General features: G+C 39.4%; 1 protein-coding gene across 4 annotated transcripts in view; it reads right to left on the bottom strand.

The window, feature by feature from the left end:
- Positions 1-22,933, bottom strand: part of ltk (leukocyte receptor tyrosine kinase) — a 57,791-nt gene that overhangs the window by 29,902 nt on the left and 4,956 nt on the right. For 3 of the 4 annotated variants that reach the window (XM_010879103.4, XM_010879104.4, XM_020054336.3), the window contains exons 2-6: positions 9,717-9,806; positions 6,158-6,313; positions 5,603-5,831; positions 3,167-3,306; positions 2,927-3,055 (exon numbers count right to left, since the gene is read on the bottom strand). In XM_010879103.4, coding sequence (XP_010877405.2) covers positions 2,927-3,055; positions 3,167-3,306; positions 5,603-5,831; positions 6,158-6,313; positions 9,717-9,806 — 744 coding nt within the window. The remainder of the gene's footprint in view (positions 1-2,926; positions 3,056-3,166; positions 3,307-5,602; positions 5,832-6,157; positions 6,314-9,716; positions 9,807-22,933) is intronic. The other variant, XM_020054337.3, reaches the window with a different exon arrangement.

Here is a 22,933-nt window from a genome sequence, read left to right as displayed (position 1 = left end):
ATGTCATCTCTCTGGGGTGTGACTACTCAACAGGCCTTATGGATTTCATAACTAAATGGAGTTACCGGTGCCCATGTGAGAACCATGCTTTGCACTTTTGAGGTAATGATGAGAGGAATTTTATGATTGTGTTGATGTGAGCATTGATGTAAGTGCTGCAAGCGCTAAACTTTACGTTCATGTTGTCAATACACTAATTGTTCAATACACTTGTGTACTTTAAAGCACATCACCGAAGAGACAGTCGAAAAGTGGTGTTTCAATTTCTTGGGCAGGAGAAACTGTAGAATTGTCCAACTCCCGCAAAGATCGTTCCAAAGAAACGTTTTAGCGGGAGGATTCCAGCTGACACGTCTGACACATTCTTGGCCCATAATGCAATTTCGATCCAGTGGCTGTTACACTTTTCTCTTAGCATAAGGGACTTAGAGGAAAGCACTTACTGTTGGCCAAACTACTGCCTGCAGTCAAACCATTTATCATAGCCTTAAACTTTAATACTGTTAATGCAAGTGGCATCAACCCTGCCAGTAGTACCACAGTAAGTTTATTCTAGGGGGGTTGGGAAAAGTGCAGCCTCATTTCCAAAAAAGTTGGGACGCTGCATAAAATTTAAATAAAACCAGAATGAACAGAATGCAATGACGTGCAAATAATTTAAACATTATGTTCAATAGACAATATCACAACAGCATATGAAATGTTGAAACTGAGACATTTTATTTTTCTGGAAATATACATGCCCATTCTGAATTTGATGCCAGCAACACGTTTCAAAATAGTTGGGACAGGAGCGTGTTTACCACTGTGTTGCATCACCTCTTCTTTTAACCATACTCTGTAAGCATTTGGGAACTGAGATAATTTGCTGTAGTTTTGAAAGTGGAATGTTTTCCCATTCTTGCTTGATATAGGTGTTCAGCTGCTTAAAGATTTGAAATCTCCTTTGTCAAATTTTTCGTTTGTTTTCAATGGCTGAGAAGTCTGGTCTGCATGCAGGTCAGTTTAGCACGCAGACTATTTTACTACGGAGCCATGCTGTTGTAATACATGCAGAATGTGGTTTGGCATTGTCTTGCTGAAATTAACAAGGCTTTCCCTGAAAAAGACGTAATCTGGATGGCAGCATATGTTGCTCTAAACCCTGTATATATTGTTCATCATTAATTGTGCCTTCGGGTAATCTATGCCATGTGCACTAATGCACCCACATTCCATCACAGATGTTGTTTTTTGAACTGTGTACTGATAACAAGCCAGATGGTCCCTTTCCTCTTTAGACCAGAGGACGCGGCGTCCATGATTCCCAAAAATCATTTCAAATTTGATATGTCAGACCACAGGACAGTTTTCCAGTTCAGTCCATCTTAAATTAGCTCAGGCCCAGAGAAGACAGCGCCGTTTCTGGATCTTGTTTAAGTTTGGTTTCTTATTTGCATGGTAGAGTTTTAATTTGCATTTGTGGATGGAGCAACAAAGTGTGTTTACAGAACAGTGATTTCCACTACAGAATCATGTCTGTTTTTAATGCAGTGCCACCTGAGAGCCCAAAGTTTACCACCATCCAATATAAATCTTTGGCTTTGTCCTTTGCGTACAGAGATTTCTCCAGATGCTCTGAATCTTTTTATGATATTATGTACCATAGAATATGAGATCCCAAACTCTTTGCAATTTTACTTTGAGAAACATGATTTCTTTCATTGTTGCACTATTTGCCCATGCAGTCTTTCACAGAGTGGTGATCCCCTCTCCATCTTTACTTCTGAAAGACTCATCCTCTCTGGAATGTTCTTTTTATACCCAATCATGTTGCTGACCTGTTGCCAATTAACCTAACTAGTTGTGTGATGTTCCACCAGGTTTTTCTTAGCATTACACAATTTTTCCAGTCTTTTATTGCCCCGTCCCAGCTTTTTAAAACATATTGCTGGTATCAAATTCAATGTAGACATTTATTTTTCAAGAAACCATGAACATTTCTCAGTATCAACATTTAATATGTTATCCTTGTACTATTCTCTATTAAATATAGGGTTTAAATTATTTGCACATCATCACATTCTGTTTTCACTCCAATTTTACAAGGCATCCCAATTTATTTGGAAACAGGGTTGTAGATGGAGTGACTTATTATGAAGATGGAGCTCAGAAATAGAGTAGGGGAAAGACAGTGGGGGATCTAATTAACCACATCCTCCAGAGGCGTAATGTGGTCAGAGGGCTTCACTGCTACAGGACACAGCTGCCGGCACGCTCTCATTTATAATGGACTTAATTTATTCCAATGAACATTTATGTGAACCCCAAACCAAAAAACTTCAGATTCTGACACTCTTTATCTCCCAGGTTAACAGACATAATAGAATGTTTTAAGATAAACATTTTCTTTTTGGATGACCGTTTTCTCCACAAGCTGATACGTGACAGAACGTACACTGCCGTTCAAAAGTTTGGGGTCACTTAGAAATGTCCTTGTTTTTTCTCCATTAAAATAACATCAAATTGATCAGATATACAGTGTAGACATTGTTAATGGTGCAGCTGGAAATGGCTGATTTTCAATGGAATATCTACGTAGACATACAAAGACCTAAAATAAGCAATAAAACTGACCTTCTTTAAAGAAGCAATAACACTGACCTTCTTTAGACTAATTCAGTATCTTCAGCATCAGGGTTGGTGTGTTCAATTATAGGCTCAAAATGGTCAGAAAAAAATAACTTTCTACTGAAACTCGTTTTACCCAATCCTCGCGACCTGATGTTAGCAATGGGCGGCACAGTCAGAATCTCAGAGAGCGCTTTTGACCGCAAGGAAAAGCAACACAACCCAACACACGCCACCCACCCCACAGCTCGGTCCGACAGATGATTCATAGCGGTGCCCGCTGCCCCCCCGTTGAAATGAATGAACCCGGACTCACCACAGATGATTCCCTCGTCCTCCCCTAGGGGGCAGTCACTGCGTAAGTCACACACTCTGGTCTTGTCAACGCAGCCTCCGATGTCACAGTGGAAAGAAGCGCTCTCGTCACACTCTGGGTTTTGGTGACCTAGAGGTTCACGTGGTTTGTTACTGGATTAGTCCGCAGTCATATCAAAACATTGAAATCATTTCACAGATATGTTTCGTTTGATGTTTAATGGTGTAGTTTTGAACTCACCTACGTCACAGCCTACGAGCTCCAGAGAGTCGAGTGCCAGATAGCCTCTATCACTCCCCAGGCAGGTAGAGTATAGGAGGACCACTTGGAACGGATCTCCCACCTCTCCAATCACCGCCTCCAGCACCTCCCACTGGGCACTGCTCCAAGCAAACAGAGGCTATAGACATCTTGACGTGTGTGTGTGATCTCTTTTATTATCTCTAGTATTTAAATATTCTACTTCATGATAAAAGTATATTAGCTCCAGGATGGAGTAAACTCAGGTGTTCAGGGATCTTATGTGCATCATGATCTCAACATCTGCTCAACCAACTGTCTTTCTTGACAACATACAAAAGTTCACAGAAGATTCACTGTTATATTGCTCAAGATTTTTTCATACCACAAAAACTGGCCAGTTTTGATGATGATTAGAAATGTTTGTGTTAAATACTTGCCTGATGTTACAAGAACATTTTGGGAACGTTGTTCTCATATTTTGTTGCGGTTGTACCTAAAAACGTCACTAGCTCTTACATTGCATTACCTCACACCCAAATTAGAAGGTTTGGTTCTCTGGTGTTTGTTGCAGATGTTTTGCACAACATTTTAACGAATGTTAGCAAGACATTCCAAAGATAATTAATTTAAAACACCATCTGAAAAAACAAAAATATATTGTTTAAAAAAGTGAAAGAGGGAATTATCCTAATGTTAAGTATAACCCGTAGCTTGTGCTCTGGGGAGTGGGAATATTCCAGGTTTGTTGGGTCTGCTCCTACATAAAACCACCTCAAGGACCGTAAACTCAACAACAGTATAGGAGCTATAAGATTCCCCTGCATGGTGCCATAAACCACTTTCGTTTAGAGCCGAGAAATCCTGTAATTCTCTAATCCCTTTATCTGAGACCTGTCAGAGAACCTAGCAGAATAACACCACCCGAATGGGTTTAGAAACTACCTAGTTTACAAAGGACACTCCCAAACCCATTTAGACGGTATGGACTGACTAAAAGCAGAGAAGAGTTTCAGATAGATGTGACTATCAAAGACAATTAAAGAAGCTGAACACGTCTGTGAATATCTCAGCTCTTAGGAGCAGGATTTAACACATCAGGTTTTGTAAGAGTAGGTCCTGGCCAACCTGTCATATGGTACCATAGAAACTAAATACATCATAAAACACTGTGGAGCTGAATTCATTACCATTCCACCACGACAAATTCATTTCCATCCCGTTTTTTTACAGTATGTCTGGCGCTCAGTGGCCAACAAGGTGTTCTGTCATCCCCTGCGCTGTCATCTTCAAACCCAGTACTTAAATCCGCTTTCATAATGGTGACATTACTTTACAAATTAAAAGGCTAGGGTTATAACCTTGTTGCATAGCCACAGTCCATACCTCCCTGCTACTGTCCAGACCAATTACGTCAAGAATAATTTTCAGAGTCTGCATTTGGAAACCAAATTCTGTTATCTGGTCTGAGAATGGATGGGCCTAAAATTAGATGCTAACATTAGATCAATATTAAGGACATTGGCAGAACAATAGATACCGTTGACCTGTCTCCATGTGAATGGTTATACCGGTATGTCTATGCCATACACAGTATCTCACAAAAGTGAGTACACCCCTCACATTTTCTTAACCTCTGGATATGACGCTGAGCATGTGTGCTCAGCAAGGCCTGTTCTGAGTGGAACCTGTCCTGTTAAACTGCTCTATGGTCTTGGCCACTGTGCTGCAGCTCAGTTTCTTATAGCCTAGGCCATCTTTATGTAGAGCAATAATTCTTTTTTTCAGATCCTCAGAGAGTTCTTTGCCATGAGGTGCCATGTTGAACTTCCAGTGACCAGTATGAGGGAGTGTGAGAGCGATAACACCAAATGTAACACACCTGCTCCCCAGTCACACCTGAGACCTTGTAACACTAACGAGTCACATGACACCGGGGAGGTGACTAATTGGGCCCTAACTGGGCCCAATTCACTTAGGGGTGTATTAATGGCTGTGTGTTGAGTTATTTTGAGGGGACAGTAAATTTACACTATTTAACAAGCTGTACACTCACTACTTTACATTGTAGCAAAGTGTCATTTCTTCCGTGTTGTCACAGGAAAAGATATTGACAAAAATGTGAGGGGTGTACTCACTTTTGTGAGATACTGTATAAAGCCTGTTGTATGTCAACATCCCAAGAACCAGCATGGCAGATCTGTCTGTGTGGGAACAACTGCTTCACTCCAACAATAGGCTCCTAACGTTCGCTATTATGCTGTGTTCTCTGTACTTGCTTGACTTCTGAGTTCCCTAACAGAGATCATGACTAAGAATGTTGTGTACTCTATTTACAGTGCCGCATAGATACTATAATTACTATGATTAAATAATCAGAAACAAAACAAACGAGCAAACAAGAACATATAATCTCAGTGTAAAACCATATCTGACCTGGCGCCACCCCTGGCTCTGGCCCTAAGAGCGGTTGTGCTGAGGACGGAGGCCGAGTTGACGGCTTTCACTGAGACTGAGAGGTTTCCAGCACTGGGCCCTGACTCAAACCGGGCCAGCTGCAGACGGCACAGTGGACCACTGCTGTAAGCCACTGGACTAGTGATGTGGTATTCACACTGTCCAGACACCCTGGATGCAGTGGGCGGACTCAAAAGCAGGAAATGACCTAGAATGGCAGAGGCACAAAAAATCTTTTTCTCATTTAATGGGACTGGACTGGAAACCAAACCCACAGAGAACTATATTTTGTGTTCTAAAAGAAAGCAATATTTTCTGTTAACTATAAAGCGAAACAAGATATCAAGATCATTCAAATTCTAAATTATCCAGTGGCACAATGACAGATGAACTGAAAGGTATTATACACATTTCTTGGCTGTTTCCCCCGAGCACTCAACTCCACGACTTCATTAAATCTCTGTTAATTATACCGCCCTAGGACAGATGATAAACACACATGGTGTTTTGCTTTGACTGTGATTCCACCCTCACCATCAGAGCTCCCCTCTGAATGATCACTGACGGGCCTCGTTGCTTGTGTGCTGGATCTGCGTGACTGCTGTGCTGGTGACACGATCTTCCAGTCATTTCTAATGCTGTGATTGGAGAAGGTCCAGGAGCAAGGAGTCTCAAAATCACAGGAGGTCACTGTTGAGGGGAGGAAACAGAGCCTCGTTAGGTCGAACACAGACAATGAAGACTGGACACACATTCCTGACACAAATTGTCCCTCTATTGAAGGATCCCCTTTGGGAAGAAGGTGCTGGAGGCTCTCCACTCCCCAGTCAATTCCTTGCATGAGAAGTAAAAACATAAAAAGGTAGATGAACCTTTCTTAAATACCTGGGCGGTTTTATCCAACCAGAATTAATTTTTTCAAAACAGGCCATTAACATGCAGGCCAATACTGAAACACTGTTGAAGAAAATAATAAAATTTGATTTGCAAAATGCACTAAGAATTGGAAAACATTAAGGACATTACACAAAATCAACTACTTTTATCAAAATGTACAACTTGTCCTCTCATGAAAACTTATTTTAATCAATCATTACACAGTGGCCGAATAAATACTAACTACAAGCATCAAATGTATCCTAACAACTTTACACAGTTGAATATGCATGTGCCATTAGTAGACACTATAATTAGAATTTAACGTATTATCAGACTGTATTCTATTTCCTTTCAATTATTTTACTGAACAAAATGCATAACGAATGTCACTCAAAAGATGAATAACCAGAAATAAAAGCTTTTCCATGATACTGTATACATGTATGATACTGAATCAGTATGAAAATAGAAAACCAGGCTAACATATCACTGTAAAAACAAAGCAATAACAGTATGCATATGGTATATTGTCCTGTATACAATAAAATAATACTGAAATACAATTAGGCACAGCATTGTAACTATTCTTACTATTGATTCAGCTGATCTATTGACTTAGGGCTGGACCCGCAGTCCAACCTACCTCATGGAGAGAGCTTGATTTAGTGATTGTCCATTTACTAAGGTCAATAACGATGGTGTGGTTTTATCTAAAACTATAGTTCTTTGTATTCCCATTCAAATAAATGGAAATACTGTTTAAAGTTTTGTATTTAAGCATTAGATTAGACCCCAGTTTCATTAAAAGAACTAGACCCCAGTTTCATTAAAAGATTCTTTGCAAACGAGAAAAACTGTAACATTCAAAACCATATTAAAAAGACCCATAATCACCATAATGAAAGGTAAATTGGAGTACATCAAATTAGGTGTCAAATAAAAGCTGAGTATACATAACTGTTACATACATTCAGGCATATAAACACTAACAACATCAACTAATGAAACTGCAAATCTCATGGAGCACTCCCTTCCTGTATGTTGTTGCTCCCACCCCAGTTGTAAATAATCTGATCATCCACTTAATTCCTAGAATCAGGTGAGCAAGTTGAAAACCAACAGGAAGCTCTCAAAAAGAGGATTTCGGCCAATTTTTCTTACCATGCTGACTCGTTAAGCCAGATTCTTCACTATGATGAACATGCTCAGGAATAGTCAATCAGGACGTGTCTTTCTAGTGCCATTCTGCTTCCTATCACACTGCTCAGTTAACCAGGACTTTTCTGCCGAAAACCTCAAAGAGCTCATTCTCTAGCCAGTGACCACATTTGTTCTTGCAGGGAACTACTTATTAGGTCTACCAACCGGTGATTTGTAAATGAAAACATATAGCAGTTTTTCAAAACTGCTAACAAGCATTTCCTGAAAGTGTACTAAATGTTTTCAAAACTATAAACACACTTCTCAAAACTGACAACATATTTATTAAAACACAGACTTCTTACATAATGAAACCACAACCATATGGCGGGTGGAGAAGACGAGGTACAAACTGTGTTTTACACTAATAGGGTCGCGGTAGGGTCATAGTAGGGCCAAAGTAGGTACAGATATTTTCACACAACATTGCAGGCAACATTTTAAATGTTGTTAAATTAGTATAAATAATTTTTCTTGACTATTTCTCTAAACATGTAGGCCCGGTTTCCCAGACATGGATTAAGCCTAGTATAGGACTAAAAAATGTAGTTCAAGCAATGTAAAACACAAAACATTAAGACATTTTTCTTAATTATAGTAGTTAGGGATGCTTCTGCTCTAGATTTCAGTAACATCAGCTGAATTTAATTATCAAGTCAACACTGGAGCTATGGTTTCTCCACATAATTTCCATAATTTTTATCCCACAATCAAGTGATCAATGAAGACATCTTCTAGAATAATTTATGTTTTTTGTCATTTTGTCATGAATTGGAACAAATACTATCACAAAGACATAAAACAAATGTCATTGTTTAGCACAAACTACACAAATTTGCATCCATTCTGTCTTCAGCATTTGGCCATGATATCTTGTCCACGTCACAATGAATATCTTAATTTTTCATGCACCACAGGAATACGTTTTTGGCATGGCAAATCCAAACGTGACATTGGTCACCAGTGATGTCATGACATGACTTATCCATAGACTGAAGGAGGGTGACATACTCATGGATTGACCTTCCATAGACCTTCAATAGACCTTCCGTAAACCTTTCATAGACATTCCATAGACCTTCTATTGACCTTTCATAGACCTTCCATAGACCTTTCATATACCTTCCATCTCCATCATGAAAAGGAGATTATGGGGGGGCGGGTCTAGGTTCAGGAACCAGGGATTGGCCCAAAACCAATCCTGAATCACCTCTGAATGCTGTAACCTAACATTATCACACACAATTTCATTGAAAAGCTCAATGAGGTGTTCAGCCACAGCATTGTTAAGACCAGTTTAGTTTGTAGTTTTGGCCCTGTTCCTCTGCCTTGCTGTCTATCCCGCTCCATGCTGAAAGACATTGCCAGTGTTGGTACTACTGTGGATGGCAATCATGTCCTGTTTATGACAGTACTGTATATCACACAGGCCAGAGCTGCCCAACCCTGTTCCTGGAGATCTTCTGACCTGTAGGTTTTCTCTCCAACTCTAACTTAGCACACCTGATTCTAATCATAAGCTGGATGAAAAGCGTAACTGGGTTAGTTACAAATGGGGCTGAAGGTTGGGGTTAATGCTCTTCCCTTCTGGAATATAACAAAATGCTGTCATGTATATTGTTCAAAGAATCAGTTTTGGTGTGTTAACGATTGTACAAACTGTAAAACCACTCCAATTAAATCAGAGAAGACCAGGGAATGTAAATCTGGAAGAGGAAAAGAGGCATATTTAGGGGTTCCATAATTAACATGGGGAATCTAAAAATCCCAACCTAACCCAAATGAATGTGGAGGGAGTTTTGTGATGGTCCTAATGGAGTCAAACCACACTGCTCTTCTTTTGGATGCAAAAATACGATGACCATTAACGACACTAAACAGGTCGAAATTCCATGCACACTTAAAAATGCTAAATATATGGAATGGACTTCTATGTGATTAAGTTAATATGTTCTGCATTCTTCCCCAGGCTTCCTAATGACAAACAGCTTGGCGTGGTTTTGAAGACTCTTACTTTGGCTCTCATCTTCAGAACTTGACTGATGGGTAAATATAAAGCTCTCCTCCAGGGACGTGTCTAGAAGAGCATGACTGGAGCTGCTGACTGAGAGGGACAGAGAAAAAGAACAGGGGGAGCGATGGAGGAAAGAAAACAAGTGGTTACATGATTGTTGTTATTGACTGTGTGTCCCTAGTGTTTCAGAACAACACTGTTGACAGCAGATGATTATTAGGCAGCGGGACACCAGGCTGTCATTCCGATTGAAAGTTCAGATGAGAGATATTGTCTACCCTGGGGCTTGTAGATCAACACAGCTGCATGAGCAGACAGTTCAATCAAGTAACAAGTAGATTGCTGAAGATGACTGACAAAAGAATCAGAGCTACCAAACGTAAGCATTGGTGGCCGACTCAACGTTCTCTGACAAGACCTACTTTAAACCTGTTAAATATGAATTTTGTTGATGAATGTGGACAAATTACCGATGTTTTTATAATCCTACAGTCTCATTAGGAATCTAATGGATGAATACACTTTTCTGTAGGTAGATGTAATTTGTGTTCAGCACCTGTGTTTAAAACACATTGTTAAACCCTAAAAAAGTTATATATAGTTTTGGTTATTAAAAACTCAATTGTCCATTAATGATACATTTAATGGATTAAGCATTTTGAAATGTTTACATTACACATTTATTTTAAATAGCTTTCATGAGAAACGGGGAAATTATAAGATAATCATACCACAATTGCTCATAACATTCTCTCTGGACTATCATGTATACATTAAACCCTGATGATAAAAACAAAAGCCGGGCCTGTGTTTGAGTTTTGGTGATAAAAAATGTAGCTTGTTTATAGAAGATGGAACATTAAGACGTTTTTCTTAATCATAGTAGTTAGGAATGCTTCCGCTTTGGATTTCAGTAATGTCAGCCGAATTTAATTATCAAGTCAACCCTGTGGCTATGGCTTCTCCACACTTATTCAGTTAAATGAGGATGGAGAGGATCAAACTGGAACTTATAAATCCTGTTCAAAGTGAGTTTCACATTCAAGAGAGCACTTGGGAAAACAAATTCTGGACACCATATTTCACTCCTGGTATATTTTCTACCACAGTCGGCATCCAAGAACAAGTGTGATTTAATGCATAGAGGCTTTCAGAATCTAACAAAATGTGTGTACATACTTATAAATATACAGTATATATACACCGATCATAACACAACATTATGACCACTGACAGGTGAAGTGAATTACACTGATACACCGATCAGCCATAACATTATGACCACTGACAGGTGAAGTGAATAAGACTGACGTTATCATGGAACCTGTCAGTGGGTGGGATATATTAGGCAGCAAGTGAACATTCTGTCCTCAACGTTGATGTGTTAGAAGCAGCAAAAATGGGCATGTATAAGGATCTGAGTGACTTTGACAAGGGCCAAATTGTAATGGCAAGACCACTGGGTCAGAACATCTCCAGAACTGCAGCTCAGGTCTGCAGTGGTCAGTACATATAAGTGGTCCAAGGAAGGAAAAGTGGTGAGCTGGTGACAGTGTCATGGCCGCGGCCAAGGGTCGTGGGGAGTGAGGCTGGGCCGTGTGGTCCGATCTAACAGATGGGCTATTGTAGCTCAAACTGCTGAAAAAGTTAATGCTGGTACTGATAGAAAGGTGTCAGAACACACAGTGCATCGCAGTTTGTTGCATATGGGTCTGCGCAGCCGCAGACCAGCCAGGGAGCCCATGCTGACCCCTGTCCACTGCTGCAAGCGCCAAACAATGGTAACATGGTCTGATTAATGAACCCTGTAGAATGGCCTCATATTCCATTTCCATCTAGGGGACGGCCAAGTGCATGTGCGTTGTTTACCTGGAGAACACATGGCACAAGGATGAACTACGGGAAGAAGGCAAGCCGGCAGAGGCAGTGTGATGCTTTGGGCAATGTTCTGCTGGGAAACCTTGGGTCCTGCCATTCATGTGGATTTACTTTGACACGTACCACCTACCTGATCATTGTTGCAGACCATGTGCACCCATTCATGGCAACGGTATTCCCTGATGGCATTGGCCACTTTCAGTAGGATAATGCATCCTGCCACAAAGCAAAATGGTTCAGGAATGGTTTGAGGAACACAACAACGAGTTCATAGTGTTGACTTAGCCTCCAAATTCCCCAGATCTCAATCCGATCGAGCATCTGTGAGATGCACTGGACAGGTCCGATCCATGGAGGTCCCACCTCGCAACTCACAGGACTTAAAGTATCTGCTGCTAACGTCTTGGTGCCAGATAACACAGCACACATTCAGAGGTCTAGTGGAGTCCATGCCTTGACGGGTCAGGGCTGTTTTGGTGGCAAATGGGGGATCTACACAATATTAGGCAAGTGGTCATAATGTTATGGCTGATTGGTGTGTGTGGATCTTTCCATAAAGGTTAAATTATGTTCATATCTGGTGATTGTGGAGGCCGTGGAAGGAGTTTGACGTCGTTGACATAACCACACTGAATTTGTGTTATCCGTGGGCACTGTCATCCTGGAATACTGAAACATCTTGAGGGAACAGTGTTTGTACCATAGAGTCCACCTGGTCCTGTAGAATGGCCTCATATGGTAGCCCGGCCATAGATTCCAGCTTTGTGAAGCTCACAATGTCTAGTGTTTTATGACTGGGTCATTAAGGTGCTGATTTAGTTCTGTGGTAATTTTGAAGGTATATATTTGGGGGCATTGAGCAACTATCCTGGTAAGCGTTCGTCTATCCCAATCAGTAAGCTTTGACTTGTGACCACTGTTCCTCTTTGCAAATGCAGTTTGTTCATGTTTATCATATGCTATCATGACTTTTGAGACTGTTCCCCTTGACACATTCAAAAAGTCTGCAGTTCTTGTGTATGATGCACCAGCATATCGACAATTTGGCCTCTTTAGTACCCTGTTAGTTGCCTCATGTTATCAGACCTTTTTCATAGCTGAGACATAAGTACAGCTAATTAGCAATCAACCTAATGTGACATACTTTCTAATGGCGATTAAGTTACTTCAAAGTAGCAGTCCTTTTCCTTGTGTCTTTTCTGTTATTTTGTCGATCCCCTGTATATACATACTATTCAGAGTTGGGCCATATAAAAGACAAGGCAGAGGGGAACACGGTTGGGTTCTCTGTTTTCCAGAGTACTGTAGACCCAGGGAAAAGCAGAAGAATAAGTGCACCAGCAGGATAATCTATTTAAACAACATTAGAGTGAGTGGCTTGCCTTAATACCCAGCCCACAGAAAGCCCACGTCCTCCTCCCAACCGCTCCGTTTGATTTGCATCATCTTATTTCTGAACAGGGTCCTTCATCAGCAGCGTTACACTAAATCCTCAGAGGCTTATTTTGACAGACCTGAATTAAGCCGTCCTCATGTTTCCTGAGCCCTCTGACTCAAGACTGCAGTCTGACGACTCGCAGTCTCCCCTAACAGAAAACCCTGTTAGGGTTATTAAAATAGATCAGCAGCGTATTACGGTTAATTATAGAAAGCAAGTCGAATTGCGGACAACCATCACCTAATTTTTACTACACAGCGATACAAAAATAAACTGACATGACAGTTTTAGCTCTGTGGAGTAGAGGGCAGGAAACAGGACACAAGGCCATAAATCTGAGCCCTGGGGGTTAATGGACCGATCATGTGACAAACAATCACGGTCTAATTAGGATGAAGAAATACTAACAGCAAGAGGGGTTTCCACAGTGGTTCAACATAACTCAACCTCACAAGACTAGACAAAAGAGACAATCAAAATAAGCCACTGCTTGGATCACATCATTTTCCAGATTGACGCCTGAATGAAACAATGGAAAGCCTGTTCTGCACCCCCAACCAAAAAAAAAAAACATGCTGCACGGAGTTACATTGACCATGCTGAAGTCATTTTCTTATTAAAAGCAGTTAAATGAGGTCGTACTGCAAAGTACTGAATGGACAGTTTATTTCTAAAACAAGATCAATGCCAATTTGTGTATGAATTATGGCTACTGTGAAACTTTTAAAACATTTACTTTTGGAGTGCTTTAAAATGTGGTTTGCTTTTGCAAAACATTATACATTTTATAAATGATAAATACAGATATCATATTACTGTATTCCTGACATGTGCAATTATTGATATATTTTAGTGTTCACAATTAAATTTTTATTCAATCAGAACCAGGCTATTTACCCGACCGCATAAGCAGAGCCGGCCAAGAAGAGCAAATGTTTCTTACTGACTGACGGTTGTTAAATAGCTTAGTTCTTAGAGCCATACAGTCAAACAAACTAGGCCTTAGGATTTGTTCAGGAAAGGCTAAAGCTTCACTGGCTACAAGCTTCAGTAGCTACATTATAGTAGGCCTAAAGTAGAACTGCTCATGGTTATTCTGCGATTGACGAACTGCACTGACAAGGACCATTTTGGAGTCACTGTGTTGCCATCCTATTCTACCTGTTGTTGGTTTGGATGTTAATAGGTAATGTATGAAACTAGTTTTGAGAACTATGGAGCTTCTGGTTTTCGGCCTTGTCCCTTGCATACAGAGATTTCTGAATCTTTTAATGCTATTATGCACCAAAATCCCCTTTATGTTGAGAAATGTTATTCTGTTATCATTATGATTTAAAAAGGAGCCAAACAACTGTGTGATAATAAATGACTTCCTATGATCACTATCCCTAAATAAAATAAATCATATCAGTCATATTTTCAAAATCAATGCCAAAATGCAACAGGTTGTTCTCAATGATGTTCTCAATGACGCTACATTGAAAATACTTTAAAAATTGTTAGTGTGCAGAAACACAGTGAATATGCTTGCACATTATGGTGTTGTAGCTCCCCAAAAAATCATTAAGAACAAATGGCAGAGAAAATATTCCTAAGCATTACACTGAATCTTAGTCCTTGTTCTCATATTGGCCCTTCTTAATTTGGTATGGCACAGTCTCCCAGTATGTAAAATCTAGGTATTGTAGTATAATAAAAGACTGCCATTCTCATGCCATTATAGGCAGTGATGCTGACTTCTCAATTTAAGAGATCATAACACATTTTGTTTTAAACGAAGGTTTAAAACACTCTTGTCAGATGCGGTAACTAACTAACTTAGGCTAGCCTGCACTAGTGGAGGGATTAGCTTGTGTGGAGCGTATTTTTTTGGAAATTTGTTTGAATATTAGAATGGTGCTATGACTGTATGTCACCTTGTGCTAGGACCTGCCCTTTAATAAAGACCATAATGGACACAATTCTTGTTATATTCATTTCCTCAACTGATTGAGGTAAATGCTAGCTATAACTTTATTTATGTATTACAAATTGTCAAAGAAAATCAAACAAAAATGTATCTTCTCAGACTACATGTCATAGACTTTCAAATGCTATAAAACAAAAAATAAACAGTTTGTCCAATAGAAGAACAAACCATTAGAAAAGATGAGGAAGACGACACAAAATCTTGAATTGGTGTGGGCTTTGTGGCTGGCTTTTGGCATTTTAAATGAGGCAAATAAATTTTTAGAGTGAAGCGTCGTTTGACAGTTTAATGTCACGTGTGGACCAAATTCAAGATGGCTGCCTAAGATTGGCTCTATAAAAAAAATTATGAAAAAAAATTACACAATCCGTCACCAGGAAATTCTGACACACCAGGATTGGATTATCTGGGTCATTAACTAGTGCGGTCTCAGCCTCAGAGTGGGACCGGTGTTTCAGGCCTAGGTTGTGCCATATGCTTGCTGAAAAGGTAAAGCAGAACATATAACAGGCATAGCCTGACAAGCTTAGCCAATGAAACTCCAAAGATGCAACAAGCTGCCAAGGAGCTGCCAACAAGCTCCTATGCAGACCTGTGCATCGTGGAGCAGAAAAACCTATTCTAACATCCTTTCTCCTTCGATGAGTCATTAACTGCTTCAGAAAGGTTTTAAAGCCCCCTAAGTCCCAGTGGAGAAAAGTAATGTCAACTAACACTACAGCCCAATATTTTGGGAAACGAGGGCCCCGCGGTCGAAGGACAAATCAGGGATTCCACAAAATATGTCATGCAAACATGGGTTCATAACCCCTGATGCTATGCACCACATCAAACTTCAAAGGTAGCATCTGGTGTACCAGGCACACACTACCAAAAACCCTTACTTGGAAACAATGTCGAATGTTATTCTCAATAACAGCCTTTTGGGTACGTTTGAGTGATTTTAATTGTTTACATGTGTTCAATTTCACCTAACAGTTTTCATGCTCTGACAAGTTTTGAAAAACAGAACAAACAGCAATACTGCAAAATAATCGTGTTGCCACACAAAATGGACTTAAAAGATATATTTTCCCAACCTAGTACATTCTCACTGTGTTTTTCTCATTAGATTGTACTTCAACCAACTAAATGAGCCGTGTCAATATTTGAGATTATCTGTATTTAAATTAAATCAATAACAGAAAAGATCTTTAGAAGGGACACATTTTGTTCCAATCTTGTTTTAATTAAATCCATTCCAAATCTTGGGGCATGGATTTGTTGGAGACTTCAATTAGAATGGGTGCTCGGCATCATTCGTAACTGACACTGTTCATATCCTGTTTTAGTCATCCACTGTCAATTCATCCAGAAAACGCTTTACAGACGTCTGACAGATGTTGGTGTTAAAAGCTCTGCAGGATGTCAAGGAGCACTGGGGCATCACCCAGTCAGAGGGATGTCCAGAGAGACTGCCTAATAATAGAATGCTGACAGTGCATGTGCAATTTACAGGAGCTAAAAGGCATGGACCATGGTTCCACTACTGGAAAAATAAAAAGCTGGTAACTGTCTTATCACTCATTCGTCAAGATCTTTCAGAATTCGTCAGATAAAAATATTAAGTACTGACTGTAAAAGCAAAAAATAAACACAAATAAAGCTTCAGTATAGAATCATGAGGAGATGCATGCATTGTTAGCAAAAATAATATTCCTATTAATAACATCCAGCAGTTACTTCTAGACATTACTGATTCACTTGAATAACATCCAGAAGTTACTTCTAGACATTACTGATTCACTTGAATAACATCCAGAAGTTACTTCATGACATTACTGATTCACTTGAATAACATCCAGAAGTTATTTCTAGACATTACTGATTCACTTGAATAACATCCAGAAGTCACTTCTAGACATTACTGATTCACTTGAATAACATCCAGAAGTTGCTTCTAGACATTACTGATTCCTTTGGATAACATATAGAAGTTACTTCTGGACATTATAGATTCCCTGGATAACACATAGAAGTTACTTCTGGACATTATAGATTCCCTTGGATAACATATAGAAGTTACTTCTGGAAATGATGTATTCCCTTAAATAACATAGAAATTACTTCTGGACATTATGGGTTCCCGTGAATACCAATTATATTCATTAGACAATAGCACAAAGACAACATATCAAATGTTGAAACAGAGATATGTTATTGTTTGTCAAAAGATATATGCCCATTTTGGATTTCATGCCAGCAACACATTTCATAAAAACTGGGACAGGGGCAACAAAAGACTGTAAAAGTTGTGTAACGCTAAAACAAAACCTGGGAGAATATCTGACAACTAATTAGGCTGGAAACAGGTCCATAATATGATTGGGTATAAAAAGAGCATCACAAAGAGGATGAGTCTTTCAGAAGTAAAGATTAGGAGGGGTTCACTACTCTGCGAAAGACTGCACAGGGAAATAGTGCAACATTTTAAGAAGAACGTTTCTCAATGTAAAATTGCAAAGAGTTTGAAGATCTCATCATTTACGGTACATAAAATAATTAAAAGATTCAGAAAACCTGGAGAAATCTCTGTATGAAAGCCAATAATGGATGGCCGTGATCTTCGGGCCCTCAGGCAGCACTGCATTTGTTTTTGCTGGTTGTCTTCACACGGAATTTGGCTAATTGTGTCAGAACTCACACAAGCCGGATAAGACACAACACTTAAGAGAACGTCTCACTTCCATGTCAAATATACCTTAATAATTGTTCCAGTACATCTACTCACATTTCAGTGAACACAAAAAAATAGAAAGGATTCAAAAAATACATACAGCTTATTTGTCAGGCATTGCAGGTTTTTACAACAACAAAAACAAAGAAAAGTAATATTTCAGTATAGTAATCAATACAAAATGTTACTGTAATTATTGTCAGGGATTGTAAGGGATGAGGTGGATGGTTCATGGATCCTGCCTTCTGTTAGGTTCTGGCCACCTCATCCACATCCCACACAATTGTCATCCCAGGCTAGGCAACGGGAAAAATGTCATCCCTGGCTAGGCAGCGGAGAAAATGTCATCCCTGACTAGGCAGCGGACAAAATGTCATACATGGCTAGGCAACGGGGAAAATGTCATCCCTGGCTAGGCAGCGGAAAAAATTTCATCCCTGACTAGGCAACGGGGAAAATGTCATCCCTGGCTAGGCAACAGGGAAAATGTCATCCCTGCCTAAGCAACGGGGAAAATGTCATCCCTGGCTAAGCAACGGGGAAAATGTCTTCCCTGGCTAAGCAAAGGGGAAAATGTCATCCCTGGCTATGCAACAGGGAAAATATCACCTTGCATTCCGTATTCAGTCCTTCCGTATCCACCTCAATGTCTCTCCATGCCTCTTCCATTGCTTGCACAAAGTGGCCCTAATAACGTCAGAAACATGTCTCCGTCTATTCTATTCTTCCTTGCTCTCTCTTCCTCTCGCTGCCTCCATGTTTGCAAAGTTCTCTCAAAATGGGAGAGCATACCTGAGATTTACATGTAGTGCTTAGGCTCAGACTAGTTGGTGTTCATCTACTCTATAAGTGTTTTTTTGTGTGTGTGTAGGTTTTGTCAATTTCAGGTATGTTTTGCATTCTACTGTTTTGCATTCTAATGTTTTCCCTTTCTAATTGCAAGAGATGTCATTCTTGAATGAAGTGTGTAATGTAAAAAACTGTGTGCAGTGTTTTGCAAAGTTTGTTGCAGAATTGCAAACAAATGTGTAAAGTGTGTTGCAGAATTGGAAATAAAGTGCAAAGGAGAAAATGTGTTTGTACTTTTGGTTACATCCATTTGTCTAAGCTTTCCGTGTATAGGAAATTGGCAAAAACTGTAAAAACAGACACTTCCCAAAAACCATTGTCTGTGAACAGAGTACAACGCTGCATCCACAAATGTAAGTTAAAACTCTACCATTCAAAAAATAAATCAGATAGAAACAAGATCCAGAAATGCTGCCTCCTTCTCTGGGCCTGAGCTCAATGGACTGAGGCGAAGTGGAAAACTGTCCTGCGGTCTGACAAATAAAAATTTGAAATTATTTTTGGAATCATGGATGCCACATCTTCCAGGCTAAAGAGCAGAAGGATCATCTGGCTTGTTATCAGCGCACAGTTCAAAAGTCAGCATCCATAATGGTATGGGGGTGCATTAGTGCCAATGGCATGAGTGACTTGCACATCTGTGAAGGCACCATTAATGCTGAACAATATACACTGATTTTGGAGCAATATATGCTGCCATCCAGACAAAATCTTTTTCAGAAGAGGACTCGCTAATTTCAGCAAGACAATGCCAAACCACATTCTGCATGTATTACAACAGCAGGGCCCCGTAGTAAAAGAGTCCAGGTACTAAACTTGCCTGCCTGCTGTCCAGACCGGTCACCCATTGAAAACATTTGGGTTATTATAAAATGAAAAATACGATAAAGGAGAACTGAACTGTTGAGCAGCATAAGTCCGATATCAAGCAAGAATGGGAAAACATTTCACTTTCAAAACTACAGCAATTGGTCTCAGTTCTCAAATGCTTACTATTGTTAAGAGGTGATGTAGCACAGTGGTACACATGCCCCTGTCCCAACTTTCTTTAAATCTGTTGCTGACGTCAAATTCAAAATGGGCATGTATTTTACCAGAAACAATAACATTTCTCAGTTTCAACATGTAATATGTTGTCTTTGTACTATTTTCTATGAAATATAAGGATGGATGATTTGCACATCATTGCATTCTGTTTTTATTTGCATTTTACACAGCATACCAACTTTTCTGGAAACAGGGTTGTAAAATATAAGCTTCAACATCCGTATTATATCTGTACAGAATGGGGTTTCGGTGAGGCCACAGTTCAGCAAATAAAGGAAAGCCCTGGCACTCAATAACAGTGATCAAATTACCAAGAGGGCTGAACAAAGAGCAATTTGTGAGGTAAAATAAATCTGTCTTTCTTTTTTGTTGAGTGCTCCAACTTTCCTCTGCCTTGAATTAGTCTTTCTGGAAGGTTTTCTTGGTGAGCCCTTCTCATCTACACAGTATCATCTGACTCTGAGTCATTTTGTTTCTTTTGATTCAAGCAGTTATGTTTGAACTTGAATTCACGCTCTCTTCTCTCTGAGACTAAGGAGTAAAGTATCTTGAAAGAAGAAAAGTAAACTAACGAGTCAGACAATGGACTGATAAAGCGGACAGGACATCTGTTGAACGAACATCTGTTCTTGTCATTACAAGAATTTGACGGGCCAAAGGCCGCCTGATCCCCAGTGGTGTTTCTAGGCATCACTGTACTGTAGCAACACTATTAGGTTCTAGGACAGATGAACTGCTAGCACACTGTTTGCATTCTTAAGCTTCTCACTGAGCCACTCAACAGGAATGTTTTTCTCATTAATTTAGTTCTTAATGAAGCAATTTGTGTCTAAATAAAAGGGTCTACAAGATTTCACGTAATGCTTATTACATACCTGTCATATCTTAAATGGCTGAGACACAGAGGTGAAAACCACTTGAGTAAACGGAAAAATGCACAGATTTTACTCAACTATTACAGTGAAGAAAAAAGTGTGCAATATATGTGATAGAAGATAGGACATTTGATGTCTTTGAAAAAGTTGCTGAATACATACATTGCTAATGCTTTCAGCTAGTTATGTGTATGTCCCTAACATGGTGGAAAGTGCCAGACTTTGAGAAATTAGTTTTTCTCACAGTCAAACATAAACATAATGTACATTTAAAACATGAAATAATGTTTGCTAAAATGTTGAGGTCCAAATTGCACGGCATAGTAAATGATCCACTACAGTCTGGAGACAAGGTCATGTTGATATAGACAAATGTGCCTGTAACATCTATTGGCTGATTTAGCAGGTAATCTGAAATCCAGGGAATTGATTTAAAGGCATAAAAATATGTAAACATCTGTTATACTGTATATACAGCACGTGAACTACTGTATGTAGCTATTGCTTTTAATCATTTATAAAATTTTGTGAATTAACTAATGGTCCACTTACAGTATTTTTACCCAGTATATTTTAGTTAGTGATGGAACAAAGGTCTTTACCAAACTGACAGACGATTCATGATATGTGTTTCGTTCAGTGGATTATCCCTTTAACAATTGTTATTGGGTGGATTACCACTTTAAGAATATTTTCATGCGCCTTTCGTTGGTAACAATAAGGTACCTTACTACCATTATGTAGATAAAAGCAGCTTTTCAGAAGAAAACTTTTAGTTTAATCAGCTGCTGCAGAATATGATAAAACTACATTTTGGCTGCCTTTGGCGGTAGGAATTTAATAGGAATTTAGATGAGGATTTTATCCACCCGACAGTCTGACACATCAACAATGCTATAGATTTTCAAATACACAGGAGACTGGGCTCTTACAATTAAAGATATCCTCAAGAGAAAAATCTCCAACAACCCAGAGGTAAACTCACGAGAAATTGATGTCTATCAATCTTCAAGTAATAACATTGCAACAGAATTATCTTCGAAAATTCTGCAATATTCCAAGGATATTCAGGAGGATCCCACAGAAATGGACTGACCCCAGAAATAAGGAGGAAATGCTTGGGCCTCTAGCCTGTTATAAATCCCTCTTAGGTTTTTTTTAGATAAACTATAATACAACCTGGCAGATCCTCTTATGCCCAGAATTACCATTTGACCGCATGGCCAATTGCACTGAAAGTCTTTAACAAAATACTTGCTCTGTTGCTGGAGTAAAAGGCGTCTCATTTTCCCGCTAACATCTAAGGACCTATTCATATGCAATGAATCTTTAACGGGCTTTTGCCATTTCCCCCCCAAAAAATTACCCTCCATAATTCAATTGATAATTTAATGGGTTGCAGCTAGGCTTGAATTAGACGCAGTGCTCCCATAGACCCCTGTCCTTCCATTTCACTAAAAGCCCAAACCATCCAGACACTTCTCTGTCCCCCATCTATTCACTCACCCAATCAAAGATGCACTTTCCCATTAACGCATGGAAAACTGAGAACTTTAAATGTTTTGCTCTTGGTTCCAGGAAATATATGCAATGACTTTGTATATCAGAGATTCATCAAAAACAGACACACATTTATTCACTCTTTCAAAAACAACTTGACAAGACCTCATGGTCATGGACAAACATAGTTTTGGTGATGCCTCAAGGTCTTGACCCTGTGTCCACTATGTCTAATGCTCTATTCATAGCCTGCACAGATTGGTAAGTGTAATTGTTGTCATTTGACGTATGTAGTGATACAACCTGTCCTTATACAACACACGGAATATCAATCAAACATTTATATTTAATAAAGAAAAGGACTGTAAATAACAGGTTTCTTTTCACATTTAAACAGTGTGGATCCTTGAAATTAATTAACAAGTCTAACTGATTTGTCCCGTAGCGTCACTGAAAGGGCCTGTTTTCATTACATCGATTGTCCTTTTCCCAATTCATTGCTCAGCAATTATTCCTCACATGTGAAAGAGGATTTACGAAATGTGTATTACTCCTATACCTGGGATTTAGTGAGCAGAGTATTTTCAAAACACAAAGAAGATGTTTCAGAGTGCTGATGACAGCTACACTTCTCTCATCCCCACAGACCACCCAGAGGATCCCTCTGCTCTTTTGTTGGAAGGATAAGTGCACTGATTGACAACGTTTGACAACGTTCCCGGTAAGCGGAGTGGTTGTCTAGAAAAAGAAAACATACAGCAGAGATTACAATTACCGCCTCCAACTTCTTTATACTTAAAAACAGTCTGCTACTTTTTGATCCAGAAGTTGATTTTATTTGCCAGAAGACTAGCACTTTTTACAATATATGTAACCGCTTCAGTCATTCATTTACCCATAACATAAACACTAACTGATAACATGACTACATCTCATTTTCAAGCA

This window comes from Esox lucius, chromosome 15 (assembly GCF_011004845.1).
Source record: "Esox lucius isolate fEsoLuc1 chromosome 15, fEsoLuc1.pri, whole genome shotgun sequence".
NCBI lineage: Eukaryota > Metazoa > Chordata > Actinopteri > Esociformes > Esocidae > Esox > Esox lucius.
This window is presented reverse-complemented; position numbering and strand designations above follow the sequence as displayed.